At 41.1% G+C, this 16,097-nt stretch overlaps 1 protein-coding gene and 1 pseudogene across 2 annotated transcripts in view; both read left to right on the top strand.

The window, feature by feature from the left end:
• MYOM1 (myomesin 1) overlaps positions 1–16,097 on the top strand; it is a 142,275-nt gene that overhangs the window by 30,938 nt on the left and 95,240 nt on the right. For both annotated transcript variants that reach the window (XM_033439353.2, XM_033439354.2), the window contains exons 6-8: positions 10,630–10,722; positions 12,662–12,750; positions 12,862–12,924. In XM_033439353.2, the coding sequence (XP_033295244.1) occupies positions 10,630–10,722; positions 12,662–12,750; positions 12,862–12,924 (245 nt within the window). The remainder of the gene's footprint in view (positions 1–10,629; positions 10,723–12,661; positions 12,751–12,861; positions 12,925–16,097) is intronic.
• On the top strand, positions 7,821–10,452 carry LOC101289254 (BTB/POZ domain-containing protein 10-like; annotated as a pseudogene).

Genomic DNA, 16,097 nt, shown 5'->3' with positions numbered 1-16,097 from the left:
TCCAATACGATTTATTATGATACTTTATAATCCTATTATACAAACGGATCTTTATCTTATATAAAGTGTTAAAATTTAGTCAGCATACTTATTTGGTATCATTTTGTGATGAGAAGCGATACTGTCTTTTTAAAAGTAATTAAGACCCAGAGGGCTCCATCTCTACTCCTCACATGAGCTGAGGTCTTAATGTGTTTTCTAAAGCCAAAAAATAGAGGCAGCTGTTACGACTATGGGGCCTGAAGAAATTTTTGTTCCATAACGAATAAGCTCCCCTTTTTTCCGTCCATTATATATCCTATTGCAATTGTCAATGACTTTGTGATCCCTAAACTCAGAACTCTCCCATCATACGGCATGAATGTCTGCCACAGAGAGCAGAAGTCTGAAGAGGATTGTGAGCCAGTTTTAAAAGGCGTTTTCCGTCTTCTTCTCCGACAGGGGTATTTTGCATGCAGTTCCCTTATCCTCGGGACAGGTGGTAAATATGCCCTATGTCACAGTATAAACACTTCATAGAATAGCACTGTCACCCAAAGAGCGCCTGTCTCTTCCTCTCTTTTCTGTTATTTCTAATGTTCTTTGGACACCTGGCTAGCATAATGGAGGTGGCTGACAAGATAAACTGCTAGCTAAGGTTATTCTTAAAGAGCAGATGGTGAGTTGTGTTTTTTAAAAATTCACCTGTGATGTCAATCTGCCTGTGGTAATATTGGATTTACTTACAGTTTTTCTTGTATGTAAACTCTTTCCAGGGTTCTTGAGTTTGAAAACCAAAGAATGAAACCAAAGCCAGCTCTATATTACCAAGGCAAATAATTTATAGTAAACAAAGATGAGAAATGTAGGAACATATTTAGGTGAAAATGAAGTTTAAAAAATCAATTTCCAAGCTTTAAAAGTATAAGAGTATAGTATAGTAAGTTAGGAATCAGTCCATCTTTGCCCACCTTTCTCTCTACCTATAGAGTTGCACAAATTGGCCTATCAAAGGGACATTTCCTCTTAAAAAACTGATTATTTCCCACCTCAGAAAAAATCCAAACTTTCCTATAGAATTACATAAAGAATAACAAATTGTTAGCTCCAAGAAATATTACTTGAGATTCACTTTGTTATAAAGCAGAAACTAACACACCATTGTAAAGCAATTATACTCCAGTAAAGATGTTTAAAAAAAAAATTTACTTGATGAGTAAAAAAAATTCTCATCTTTCATGAATTAAAATGTACTACCAATAAACGAATCATTGGAGTCCTTAAGTAGATATATTTATTACAGTGTCCTATCTCTGTTTTCCTGATTTTTAAACATCAGAGTTAAATATGATTTTCAAAAGAATACAAAGTAATCTCTAGGAGGTAAATATTAATTTCTTAAGCATTTATTTATTCCGTTAAATACTCAGCAACTAGAATACAAACATACCATGTACCACTGATGGTGTTACTAAGCCAGAGTAATAGGGTTCTACAAAGGCAGAGCTCTAATTCTGTTAGAGATTAAACTCCTTACATAGTGCTTTGTGGGCTGAAAAAGGAGTGATTTAAAAACAAACAAAAATAAGCAAATGAGTAAATATGTTGATGTTAAAAAAATAAAAACAAACAAAAAATATTAAAACGCCACAGAAAAAATATGAAATGACTAAATTGTCAACCCGTAAAACTCCAGTCAAATTGGAAAATAGAAATACTGTCAGTTTTTGGTTTTTTTTTTTGGCTGCGTTGGGTCTTCGTTGCTGCATGCGGGCTTTCTCTAGTTGTGGCGAGCAGGGGCTACTCTTCGTTGCAGTGCGCGACCTTCTCATTGCGGTGGCTTCTCTTGTTGCAGAGCTCGGGTTCTAGGTGCGTAGGCTTCAGTAGTTGTGGCACACGGGATCAGTAGTTGTGGCTCACGGGCTGTAGAACACAGGCTCAGTAGTTGTGGCGCATGGGCTTAGTTGCTCCGTGGCATATGGAATCTTCCCAGACCAGGGCTCGAACCCGTGTCCCCTTCATTGGCAGGTGGATTCTCAACCACTGTGCCACCAGGGAAGCCCATACTGTCAGTTTTTTGTTATCTTCACTAATGGGGCTGAGAAGAAGTATGATTGATCCCTCAAATCTTTCACCTTTAGCTTTGAAATATTTATTTCCTTAACGTATGAATTTTATGGCCTAGGGGTTCATTTGAATCAAAAACAAAGGCACAGAGGCAAGATTTGTCTCAGGAACGATTGGGAGGCTGTTTGGGAGGCTGTCCGTTGACTGGAACAAACCTTCTCTAGTTCTCGTGACCCCTTTTGTGCTTGGAGAAGTCAAATCCATTCTGTATCAAGAATTCTCCCAGTAGGGACGGATCAGACCATTTCACAGAAAGTCCTGTTGCCTTGCAAGTCAAGTGAGAAGTAAATATGAAAACAAAAGAACCAGTGGACCACTAAGAAAATAGTTCACCTTGTTTAGCAAGCAAGATTTGCCCCTGGATAAAGCTGAAATTTGGACAATCAGCTAGCAGATAACTGAAAATTGGCTGTGGCAATAAATAAGGTCAGATCCAGGTTTTGTGGGGCGTAAGAGTTATACAATTTGAGGAGCACTTTTACAAAAAAGAATATAAAGTTAAGTCATATGCATTAGGCACAGAGCCTTGTGGGGACGCATGCTGATGAGAGACCCTGAAACTTGAGCTTCACTGGTTTCAAGGTGAATCCATCTCTGAGAGTAAACGTCCATGTAGGATTGATTATAGCTTGCTGGGTACGTTGCCTTTTTAAAAATAATCATGAAATGAAGCTCTGATTTACTTTGCAAGCTGCTGGTCCAGAGTGTGCGATCTTCAGTGAGCATCCTTCCCCTCAATAAGCAGGGAATCCACGACCTAGCAAGAACCACGGCTGGTGGTGACTAATTTGCTGGCATTTATGCCTCTTTGGTACCCAGCTGCAGCTTCCTGGGCCTGACACTGAGTATAAGTATGAAAGAAATAAGTGAGAATGACCTTACTGAATAGAAGAAGGGAAAGTACAGAAATAAGTGTGTGATGTTGCTGCGGGCAGTTGTGATGCCTCCACTTGAAGCCTTTAGCTCTCAAAGGCATGTGTGCCTGGGACCTGGCTCCCTCAGACTCCTTTCCAAAGAGAGTTCAGTTCCAAGTTTCCACTGGGCAGCCTCAGATCATGGAAGCCCCTGAGGTCTAACAAATGATATCAACACACAGCAGCTGCTCTTTGGCCAACCCCGCGTACTGACTAAATCCGTCTGGATGGAATCTAGAGGGTAGCCAGGGAGCGCTCACTGACAGGCGCGCCCATCATTCATCAGGGCCCGGTGTGGAGGCGCTGAGCTCACTTTCCGAGCAGAAGGAAGGCTGTGGGCTTTGCGTCCGGTAGAAAAGTTAGCTGTAGATGACGCTGCTGCACCACCACAGTGAAGCAGGCCATCCTGAAGGAGGGCTTGTCAACAGAGAAGGAGAAATATATATGTGGTGAAAAACCAAAGCTGTTTTACTTAATAGGCTATATTTATATAATAACTTGTTTAATAGGCTATATATTGGTTTAAAAGGGGAGGAAAAACATTTATGTTTGTATCCATATTACTTGCATAAGGAAGCTCTGGAAGGCTATGTAAGAATCTAAGGAGAACAGTTAGCTGTGGGGAGGAGCTGGGCAGAAAGCAGACAGGTTTGAGGAAGGAGAATGTTTCCTGGGCACCCTGATATTTTCTGGTCCTTGAACCATATGCCTGTATTGCCCAGTCAAATTGTAAAAACTATGTGAAATGAGGGAGAAAAGTTCTCTTTAAGAGAAGGAGAGAATTGCATTAATTTTACACTTCCTTTTTTTAAAAAAGAGCCAGATTTAATTGCATTTCGAGCCCAAAGTCTAAATCAGTTTTTTCAATGGAAGCCTGGATTGTAATCTGCAGGGAGACTCACACAAACTCCCTGGAGCAATGTGTTAGTGTTAGTGAGGATTAGTATTAATCTGATGCTCACTCAATACCCAAGTTTTCAGATGTGTATGTGGTTACTGGGCTAGATCCTCACGCAAGACACTTAAAAATACATATTTGAAATTCTTCACATTATCCCTGAAGTCACTGTCAAATAGACAAACATATTTGTCATTAAGCATGATAAGAGTTCAAAACCTGGGAATAAAATAGTACTATCTTAGGAAGAGTCCAGAGATTTGGAAACTTAGAAACAGAGATTTGGAAACCTTAATCTATTTTTGCAAATTATGTGAATTCACAAATTCCATGGTAGAATCATGTATTGAATTTGTTTACAAGATTAGAGTTATTCACAATGTATTTAAATTTAGCAATTACTATCATATTATCTTAGGAAAACAGCCTGCATTTAAAATAGTTAAAAATTATTTATAATTACTTCCCAGGTATAAGGGTTTGGGATTTTATTTTAGATTTTTCTTATTTATTTAAGTCCAAATTCTATGCTAATGGAATAGCTCTCTCTCAGTTAATTGGTTTTTAAAGTAACAGCTATTTATTCAAAATAGTAGGGTTGCTTTCTAAGTAGCAACCACACTTGTAGGGGTATTCAACATGAAAAGATCATTTTGGCAGGCATTATTTGCTGATAGAGAAAAGTTAGAGTGAAGCCCTTTTGTTTGACCATGCTTTACGCTGCCAAAGAGCTTTCACTGTAATCCCTTCTTATCAAAGTTAGCCCAATATCCAAACAGACATTTGTTTGGAGGAATTAAGTGTGTATTTTACACACATACATAAAGAGTATTATTCTAGAAATACTTGTAACAGAAGCTCATTAACTAGTTCATAGACTCTACATGAAAATGATAAGGAAAATGGTGTACAGCTAAATGTTCACAGGAATTTCAGAAACCCTCTGACAAATAACCCCAGGGTGTAGCTAACTCTCCAAAATTAGCTGGTGACTGACCAGTTTGGAATTTCATTTTCCAGAAGTAACAAACTGCGAAGCATATACAGAGCAGGCCTCAAATCCTACTTTTCTCCCCTGACTTGATGGTGAAGACAGCCAATCGCAAATGACTCTGAACCTGAGCGCCTAACTAGGTGAACTCCTTGGAGAATAGAATTGAATCACTTCCTCATTTAATCCATGTCTGCAGCTTTAAAACAGATGCTCCTTACACTGACATTGGAGTTCCAGTGGAGAGAATGGAAGCTTCTCAAAGTGTGTGTGTGTGTGTGTGTGTGTGTGTGTGTGAGAGAGAGAGAGAGAGACAGAGACAGAGACAGAGACAGAGACAGAGAAGCCATGGCTGTTTAGCTGGGGGTTGGGGGATGGGGGGAAGGCATTGAGGTGCTAAGTCGGATTGGACAGAAGGACAAGGAAAGTGAAGAATGCCTGGGAGCTGCAAATGCTGTTTTAATTCAAACTTTATAGAAATATGAACAACGTTTTTGGTCAGAAGCCAAATAGAGTGTCACTCAGTTGTTTGGTCAAGTAGCACCTGCCACACAGAATTGGGTGTCATATTTCTCTTCTTATGTTAGAAGGAAATACTGAAAACACCACAGCAAAGGAGAAAACTGAGCAAGAGGGAGCTTGTGAGTCAAGTGTGAAATGACCTAAACCAATTCAGTCAGGAGAACATGCTGATTAACATGTTCTACCCTGTCATTCATCAAAACAAGGAATGTTCCAGATTAGGAGTGGCCACAGATTTCTTTTTACACGCCATCTCTGATCAAACAGTCCTGTCTGCCTGGAGCCCTGTGGGGAGAGAGCTAACTGAGGCTGCTTCTGAGCTGTCAGAAACAGCTAGGGATGGCTCCCAAGGGTGGGGCAGAAGGCTGTGCCCCTACACCTGCTACGCAGCTGCGATTCCTAAGCCAGTCCACCCTGCCGTTTCACATCCTAGGGAACCAGGACACAAAGAGCCTCAACACACCTTCTTCACATGCACTTATTTTAAATTATCCATATCATGAAGGATGGATTTATCAGAACTCCGTTCCTTCGGCCCCAAATCAGGAAGCACAGTTAAATCTATGGTGTTACCCAATAACTCTGTTCAATCCAATTTAGCAAACACTGAGTGCCTAATATTTGCCTGTGATGCCTACTTCCTTGAGAGTGGCAATAGAAGTAAGTAGGGATCAGACACAATCCCCAGCTTCAAGGCACGCACACCTTAGTAGAAGTGACACTTGTCCAACCATAATTTGATAAATGTTATATATTTCCATTTGAACCAAGTAACACCAATGCGGACAGGCAGGAATGATATCATACGGGATTTCAAGGGAGAGATTATTGAAGAAGTGACATTTGATCAGAGCCTTGAAGGACGAGTTGGGATTTTGCTAGGTGGAGAAGGAGAATGGTACATTTTTTAAAGTATAAAAAATGATGCATTTTAGGGACATAGATGCACGTGTGTGTGTGTGTGTGTGTGTGAGAGTGTGTGTGTGTGTGTATGAGTGTACGAGTGTACAAGCTGGGAAGAGGTAGGGACTGGCTGAAGATTATTTCCTTTCTTTCTCTCCCTTTCCACAATTTTCCCTGCTCCAAAACCTCCTTATAACCATGTCCAGAAATCTGAAGAAATAAAATGCAGCTAAATAGAGAACAGCTGGAAAGTGGAAGCATCCCATGTTGTCAGGAGCCAGACTGCCTGGGTGCAAATCCCAGATCTGCTGTTCTAGCCGTGAGAGCCGGAGCAAGACACTTAACCTCTCCATGCCTGGGTTTCTTCATCTGGAAAATGCTACTACTTTACTATGTTAAAAGTAGTACCATCTCGTGCGGTTGTTGTGAGCATTGAATTTAAAGCACTTGCCTGGCTCACAGTAAACACTCTGTGTCCGTTATGGTTATTAGCATTATTTGCGATGTCTGCACAAGTGAAGTGGGGTGTCCTAAAGGGAATCAAATGAAGTCCAGCTCCTCTTTGGGACAGAAAATGGCTTAAGCAGAAAAGCCTGGTCCAGCACCATAGCCACTGGCTACTGAGAACCTGAGGACGTGGTGAAGAAGGTGCCCCTTGCAGACTCAGGAGACAGTGTCTCAGGAGGGGCCCCTCCGTGGAGCGCCAGCCTCTCAAGGCTGAGAGGCTTCACCAAGGATGGCCAGTCAGAGAAAGGGAATCTTTCAGCTCCTATTTGTCAGTAGTTTTCTTTCATGATTGATATTTTAAGTTCTTCCAAGAGGAGAGCTATGCTTGTTCACAAAAGAGTAAAACAAATATAATGAGCTTTCAATGCAATGACAAGGTTTTGAACAACATGCAAGAATGTTAGTGGGAAGAATGTTTTGCTTTCATCTTACACAGAGAGCCAACAAAAAAACCACTCAAAGCCTTCCTCTCTGTTGTGTCAACAATAGGCAAGTTTTTGTTTTCTTTTTTTTCAGATCTTCTATTGAAGTATCATATGCACATTAAAAAGTGTGTATCACATATAAATGTAGAACTCTGATGAATTTTTGTAGACTGCATACACGCAGGTAACCAGCACCTAAATCAAGAAACCAAACAATTTCAGCACCCAGGATGTCTCCTTAATCCCCCCTGCCCCGCTCCGGGGGGATCACTCTCCTGACTTCTAGCAGCATTAATTAGTCTTTTCTGGTTCTGTACTTTACATAAAAGCAATCATTATACTCTTTTGTGTCTGGCTCTTTTCACTCGACATTACACATGCAAGATTCAACCACACTGCTGTGAATGGCCAACTTCTTGAACGTAATTTTTGTAATGGAGGAGAGGAAAGCACATTCGTCAAGAAGTTTTAGGCGAGAAGCAGCCTGGGAGCCGGCCTGCAACCTGTTGGGGAGGCTCTTGTAGCCGCAGCCGCCAGAGCCTCCGCGGCCACAGACACCTCCGGAGGGATCCAGTTGGGGAGGAAGCGGAGGTGTCGCCGGCCCCGGCCTGTGCCTGGACACTCAAGGGGGACTACAGGTTATGGGTGCTACATGTGTGCTTTCAGAGCAGCAATGTGAGGAAGCTTGAAGTGGGATGGCAGGATGGCCTCATCCTTTTGACAGTAACTCCAGTGATCCAGAGAACTGGGATTGGAAATTGAATAGTAGACATCGTAAACTTTATAAACATTCAAGTACTCCCCCACGTGTTGCCAAAGGAGTTGTTGCCCACACCAAAATGAGTCTACATGGTGACTTGATCTCTCTCAACGAGAGATCAAGAGATAGACGAAGGTCAAGTGACAGATCCCAAGATTCATCTCACGAAAGTACAGAATCTCAGCTCATTCCTCGTATTAGAAATGTTACTTCAACACGACAGCACCATGTTGAACGTGAAAAAGATCACAGTTCCTCTCGTCCAAGCAGTCCTCATCCTCAAAAAGCATCTCCAAATGGCTCCAGGAGCAGTGCTGGGAACAGCAGCAGAAACAGTGGTCAGTCAAGTTCAGATGGTAGCTGTAAGACATCTGGGGAAATGGTGTTTGTGTGTGAAAATGCAAAAGAAGGAGGTCGGAATGTAAGAAAGTCAGAACGAGTGACACTAATAGTGGATAACGCTAAATTTGTTGTAGACCCATCCATTTTTACTGCTCAGCCATACGCAGTGCTGGGCAGGATGTTTGGGGCTGGCAGAGAACATAACTCTACATGTCCCAGCGAGAAGGGAGAGTATGAGGTGGCAGAGGGGATTGGCTCTACTGTGTTTCGAGCTATTCTGGATTACTAGAAAACAGGAATAATCCATTGTCCCGATGGCATATCTATTCCTGAACTGAGAGAACCATGCGACTCTCTTTGTATCTCTTTTGAATATAGTACTATTAAATGTAGAGATCTCAGTGCCCTAATGCATGAGTTATCAAATGATGGTGCCCGTAGACAGTTCGAATTTTACCTGAAAGAAATGACTCTGCCTCTCATGGTAGCTAGTGCCCAGAGTGGGGACCATGAATGCCACATAGTGGTGCTTACAGGTGATGATGTGGTTGATTGGGATGAAGAGTATCCACCACAGATGGGAGAATAATATTCACAAATTATTTATAGCACAAAATTATATAGATTTTTCAAGTACATTGAAAACAGAGTTGTGGCCAAATCAGTTTTGATGGAGAGGGGTCTTAAGAAGATTAGATTGGGAATAAAAGGTTGTCCAACCTACAAAGAAAAAAGTAAAAGAAAAGGCCTGGGGGCTGCCCAGAAGTGATTTACAACTATGTCCAAAGACCCTTTATTCGAATGTCTTGGGAGAAGGAAGAAGGAAAGAGCCGGTGTGTAGACTTTCAGTGTGTAAAAAGTAAATCTATCACCAACCTTGCAGCAGCTGCAGCTGACATTCCCCAGGACCAGCTGGTAGTCATGCACCCAACTCCTCAAGTGGATGAGCTCGATATTTTCCCTATCCATCCCCCTTCTAGCAACAATGACCTCGATCCTGACGCACAGAATCTGATGCTGTGATGGTGATGTTCCTTGAAACCATAGCGTGCTACTCTTCACGATGACGCTGCACTCTCCTCATCCTGCACTGCAAGGCCACTCTCTTCATTGTGAGATGCACAGAACAGTGTTTAGGATATTGCAGTGTAAACTTTTTTAAAGACCATGGTTTTTAAAATGGTTGGATGGCTGAATGGTTTTTTTGTTTGTTTGTTTGTTTGGTTGGTTTTTTTGCGGTACGCGGGCCCCTCACTGTTGTGGCCTCTCCCGTCGCGGAGCGCAGGCTCCGGACGTGCAGGCTCAGCGGCCATGGCTCACGGGCCCAGCCGCTCCACAGCATGTGGGATCTTCCCGGACCGGGGCACAAACCCGCGTCCCCTGCATCGGCAGGCGGACTCAACCACTGCGCCACCAGGGAAGCCCTGAATGTTTTTTTAAATGACTACAATTCTAGCATCTTGAGGTTCCAGTTATATAAATGTATTGGTTTACCAGTAGGTTTGTGAAATTGGTTCTTTGTATGGAGGAACAGTCCTTTTTCACACATCTAGATCTTTTCAGAAGTGGTGGAAATTGGCAGCTGGGGTACTTTCAGTCTAGATTGATATTCATCACACCCCAGATAAAATGTAGAATATTATGTAGTTGCACTTTATATATGGTGGTTGAGTGGAACTGTTCAAGCCATTTTAATAATTGTGATGCACAATATAATCTAAATAAGTGCTTCTATCAAAGTATTCTTTCAGTAAAATGTGTATAGTTTGCTGTCCATGATGAGCAAAAAATGATATCATTGGGCTTATTTGAATGATTAGGATGAGATTCAATGGCCATATCTTATCAGTTATCTCCAGTGCCGTTTTCATCCTTTTCAAGTGAGTCACATGCGGAGAGTGTGAACTTCAGGTGGTTTATTATCCAGTCTGCCTTACCCTTAATCTGTTCACAGATATTTATTCACTAATGATTTTTTTTGAGTTATGGGATAGGAAAATGAAGTGTTTGCTCTTCATTTACTAAATGATTGTAAACTCATTTTTCATCAGAATAAAATTCCATTGTTTTAATGTTAAGAAAAAGAGGTTTTATAGTATTTATAATGTGTTTTATTTGCATTTATTGAACAGACCCCACTACCGACCTCAGTGCTGTGTTTACAGGTGTTCCTTCAAGAACAACAGTTATGTGTGTGTTGCTTTTAATCATGAATCTATTTACACCTCAACTTACTTCACCTTGTTTCCATTGTCTCATAGGTATAAAAACCAGGTGCCAATAGACGTCCATGCAAACCCTGGAAAGTATATTATCGAAAGCCGATATGGAATGCACACTCTGGAGATAAACGCGTAAGAGACATCAGGGTCTGTGTGTGTTGCCCAGCAGTTGCTTAGGGTGGCAATTTGCGCTCCAGTTAACGACTGTTCCCTTTTCCTCCCAATGCAGCGCGATCAGGATGGGGGACAGTCCCATACGTTGCTTCTTGGTGCACACCGAAGAGCGATAAGCATGACACTCTCACCAAGCCCACGTTACCTCCCAAAGTGATCTTACTTGAATTTAGTCAAAGACGATGAGGAAAAATTCATTTGTATCTATTTATCCTTTTATATACTGGAGAGTTTTTCTTAGACATTAGTAAGAAAATAAGTTACATAAATAGGCATTTATATTCAGTTATCCTTTCAGAGTTCCAAATCTATGCCATCACTATACACTTTTGCCTTTAATCAGTAAAGGCCAATGAAGTTTGGGGTGGGTGACATTGAAAGTAAGCTGTACTTAGAGAAATTGTTCTTTCCTTCAGCTCACCAGGAACTGTGGGAAACTATGTGCCCACCCTGTCAGCCTGTAGATGGACGCAGAGCCTGACATTGGGATGTTTATAAAGCAAAATCAAAAGCAAAATTTGAAAGCAGAATCCACATCAAAATTTCCAAGTTTTCAAAGGTTTATCGTGTCTCCTAATGTGGTTTTGAAATCCAAGCCTAGTTATGTGGATGGAAAAGTTAAACAAGCTGCCAGCATTTTCGGTTCAAATAAAACCATGACATGCTGAGATGTCAAAGTAAAAATAAATTACGTCATTCTGATCTCAAGAGATTCATAGCCTTCTCAGGTCAGAGCAGTTGACACAGGTGATGCTGGGCTTCAAGCAGAAAGAACCCTGGGACTCTGGGGCTTTTGCCAAGCATTGACCCCTTCCTAAAGTTACATCCATTCTGCCAGTCGGGGATTCTACTGAGGCGGCAGTGAGCTATGTGGTTGCTTTATAATTAAATAGCTATGGGAAAGGCAACTATATTGACCCTCCTGGGGTTCTATTGATGTCTGTAGATTTCAACAAGAATTAAGATATTGCAAATGAAACTAAACCCAGAGGAACAATGAAGAGCACAAACACTGGCAGTGAGAAGACACAGAACAGCCTTCTTTGAAATCTTAGCCTGTTCATCTCTGTGTGAGGTCCTTCTCTCTCTACTCCATTAACAGCATCCCAATCTCTGCATTATAACTTAGAGGAACTTCCAAATGGCACTTCTTGCGTTGTTCTGTGGGCCTGAACCTTAGCAGGATTGAAAGTTAAATAACTTATTTGTACTTTGAGGCTAGAGCACATTAGACTAACCGGGATCCGTTTTGTGGCTCAGGGAGTCTGTGGGCGTCTATAAGGAGAGGCTATTTCTTTGTCTTTTCATCACCCTGTAGCCCCCCATACTGAAACCCACCCTGAGGGAGGCCCCAAGGTGTTCAGGGTCTTACCTGCTCCAAAGGTACATGGCTGGACGTTTTCTGCTCCTGATACAACCTTAGAACAATTTTTCATCACACTGTTCACACTGTAATTTATATGCTTGACACTTTGTTGACTTTTTTTGGGGGGGGGGGACATTTTAAGTGAACCCAGGCTAGGGTCACGGTGGACTATAGCTGTTGGTAGATAGATCTGTTGGCCTATATAACACACCACAGGGTGCTGGGTCAGAGAGAGTAGCTTTATCAGGAGTGCCAAAGAGCTATGTGTCAGTCAGTGATTTGCCCTGTGGCTTGTTAGCAAAGAGATCCTTGATGAAACAGCTAGCAATTACATCGGCCTTCCGTATCTGAGGAGGCGGAACCCGCAGATACTGAGGGCCGACTATTTTACACCATTTTACTTAAGGGACTTGAGCATCCACGGATTTTAATATCCATGGGGGTCCTGGAACCAATCCCTCGCGGATGCTGAGTGACGACTGTACCAGGAGTGTCACTGCACTGGGCACTCATTTCCATCCATTCTTTCAGATGTGATTTTGAAGACACCGCTCAGTACCGGGCCTCGGCGATGAATGTTAAAGGAGAGCTTTCAGCATATGCTTCGGTTGTGGTAAAGAGTAGGTTTGCTGAACTTGTTTTATTCAAAGTGTATTTTAAAAAAATTTATTCTCACTGCTAAAAAATAAAGTCAAGGAACAGTTGGCATGCTTTTCTGCTTTCTCTTCTAGGATATAAGGGAGAGTTTGATGAGACTCGCTTCCATGCGGGGGCCTCCACCTTGCCCCTCAGCTGTAAGTTTAAAAGTATATTTGCTGTGTCATCTCTGTACAATACTGCATAATAAGCTATTCCATAATGCTGAAATAAATACATAGTCTATATTATAATATATGCTAGTATGTGTGTAATACTACCTGTGATTGGTTTTATTTTTTCAGATTCTTTGGTTACTATATTCTCTTTCTGCATATAATTGCTTTGTTCTGGTTTTATAAATGCCCAGATGTGACAGGCTAAAAATGGTTTTAAGTCTTAAAAGCATTTAAAATGCTTTTAAGTCTTTCTCTGTTTAAATTGAGAAAGATCATTACACAAATCTGTGCAGATTGATTTAACCACACACATACACAGACACACACACACACACAGACACACACACACACACAGTCTGGACTATATCAGAGCAGTTTTACTCATTTTTAAATATCTAGTTCAGTATCAACTCCTTGAGAAATCCATGTCTGACCCCACTGCCACCCCAGGCCCCACCCACTCAGGGTTCGGTGCCCCCAGTGAAGCTGTGGCACCTTCGTAAGAGCATCTATCTCACTGGACACTGTTAACTGTTCTCTCCCACTGACCCATGAGACACTTGAAGGCAAGGCTGGACCTTTTATCTTTAAACCCCAGCACCTGATGTAGAGTAGTATTTGATGATGAATGAATAAATACATTAATTTATGAAATGCAATTTAATGAGGTCTAAATGTGGTTTAATAACAAATTATTAACAATATTCTGATCCATAGTAATTTGTAAATTTGTGAACTTCAATCATTTCATCTATATCAGAATTTCTTTTCATGGGAGGCAATAAAAGTAAGATCCTTATTGTTGTTCAAGTAATTGGATGCTTACACTGTTCGGACTGAAGACAGTAGTCAAGCCCGAACTTCTTATTTTCCAAACATTAAAAAATAAGTGGTATTTTTAAAAATGGTTGATGAAAATACTTTCCCATGGTTCAATTTTTCACCTAACTAATTAGTTTGATGTCTATAGATGACCTACTCCATCGACTTCATGGAATGGCTCCTAATTTTAATATTCTAAATTGTAATAATTGGTATCAATCCCCTGGGCAAGAGGGGATGATGGGTGAGAGTGAAGAAGGAACACATCCCAAATCATGTCCTTCTTTATCATTTGATTTATATTGAGATAGAATAACTGGGAAATTTGAAACTATGACTTATCCCCAATGTCCCCAAGATTGGCCTATTGGTCGTTCTACAATCCTCCACACGTATCCTGTTCAGTCCCATCCATGTTTTTTCCATTCCCTTCTTCTCCATCAAGCCAAAGTCTGAAAGCCCAGCTCAATCTAACCTCTCTGACTTCTTAATCTTTCAGAGCCTCCTCTGGCTTCTGAACTGAGTGCAGTTGTTCCCAACATAGAGAACGGAGGGCTCTTATTCATTAATTCAACTAGTATTTATTGAACATCTACCGTGTGCCAGGTATCAGTTTAGGTGGTTGGAATATGCTGGTAAATATCATGGATAAAGCTCCCTGCCCTTGGTTCTGCTCTAGTAGTTAATATGTATCGATCAGTTGTGCCAGACTCCGTACTAGGACATTTTTTTTTTTTTTTTTTTTTGAGCTGGGAGACAGCACCGCCAGCTTTACTGGTGATTTGCAGTTTTGTTTTGTTTTTTTTGGTTGCTCCGTGCGGCATGTGGGATCTTAGTTCCCTGACCAGGGATCGAACCCATGCCCCCTGCAGTGGAAGCTCAGAGTCTTAACCACTGAACCTCCGGGGAAGTCCCCTAGGACATTTTTTATATGCATTGATTCATTTAATGCTCTCCAAAGCTTATGAACTGGGTGCCTTTTTATCTGTGCTATGCAGATGAGGAAACAATTTAGAGAGATTAAATCATGGGTCAAGACCACGCATAATGGTAGAATAGCGACTTGTAACCTGGTCTTTCTAATACTAACCATATTCTAAACCAGGGATTGGCAAACATTTTCTGTAAAGGACTAGATTGTAAATAGTTTAGGCTGTGTGGGTCTGTGTCACAACTATTCCACTCTATCACTGTAACACAAAAGCAGCCATCGGCAATAGATAGATGAATGAGCATGGCTGTATCCAGATAAAACCTTATTTATGAACACTGAAATTTGAATTTCCTATGACTTCTCCCATGTCACAAAATATTATCCTTCTTTTGATTTTTTTCAGCCATTAAAAAATTTAAAAACCATTCTTCATGGTACAAAACAGGAGGCAATCCAGAGTTGGCTCACAGATATGCCAACCCCTGACCTAAACCAGGCCCTCCCTATAACCCTTATCTCTACTCCCTGAGGCAGCTTTGGAACCAGCCCAACTTCCCAATAAACAAGATCTGTTCAAGTTGTTTTGCGTTTTGATCTGTGGGACATCATCATATAAAAATGGGGCAGATGGGATACACGCTTCAAAGAGAAGTCATTTCCCTGTTGGTGAGTGGTTGCCTGGGGACACACAAAGTCAAGTCAACCCCATGTATTGGTTGAGAACACAGGCTCTGGAAACAGCCTGCCAGTGTAAATCCTGGGTCTGCAGGGTGCATATGGGCAGTTATTTAGTCTCCTTGTGCTGCTGTTTTCTCATCGATAACATGGGAATAATAATGGTACTTACCTGATAGGGTTATTATGAGGCTTAATTGAGTTGATAGATATTAAACACTTGGAACAATACTTGGCACAAGGTGAACTCAATAAATGTTAGCTTGCATTTTCAAATTAATTCGAAGAGGTCTTAGGAAGAGAATTGAAATAGGAGAAAAAGGGCCTAAGTTTTAGAGTTGGGCAGTTATACATTTGAATTTCAGTTTCACACATGATGCCTTTGAAACCTTTGCGTTAGCTATATATATTTGTGAACTTCTATATCCCCACCTGAAAGAGAGGAAAAACTAGTAACTATGCCATGGAGTTTTTGCAAGGATTAGATGACATGTCAAATGTGAAATTCCTGGCATGCAGGAAGCCATCAAAAAATAGTCATTATTTTCCCAGGCCCTTTCCTTTGAGAAAAGAGAAAATAAAACCTAGGAGAGTTTATGGTGCAGGTATTGACTCAATCTATAAATAAGATATTTCTAAGAATGGTATTTTAAACTTTGTTTTCTCCCATTGATATTTCTTGTATTTTTTTAACCCAGATCATCCAAGAAGCTGAAGCCAC

Source organism: Orcinus orca, chromosome 15 (genome assembly GCF_937001465.1).
Source record: "Orcinus orca chromosome 15, mOrcOrc1.1, whole genome shotgun sequence".
NCBI lineage: Eukaryota > Metazoa > Chordata > Mammalia > Artiodactyla > Delphinidae > Orcinus > Orcinus orca.
Note: the sequence above shows the minus strand (reverse complement) of the source record. Positions and strands in the feature narration are given on the sequence as shown.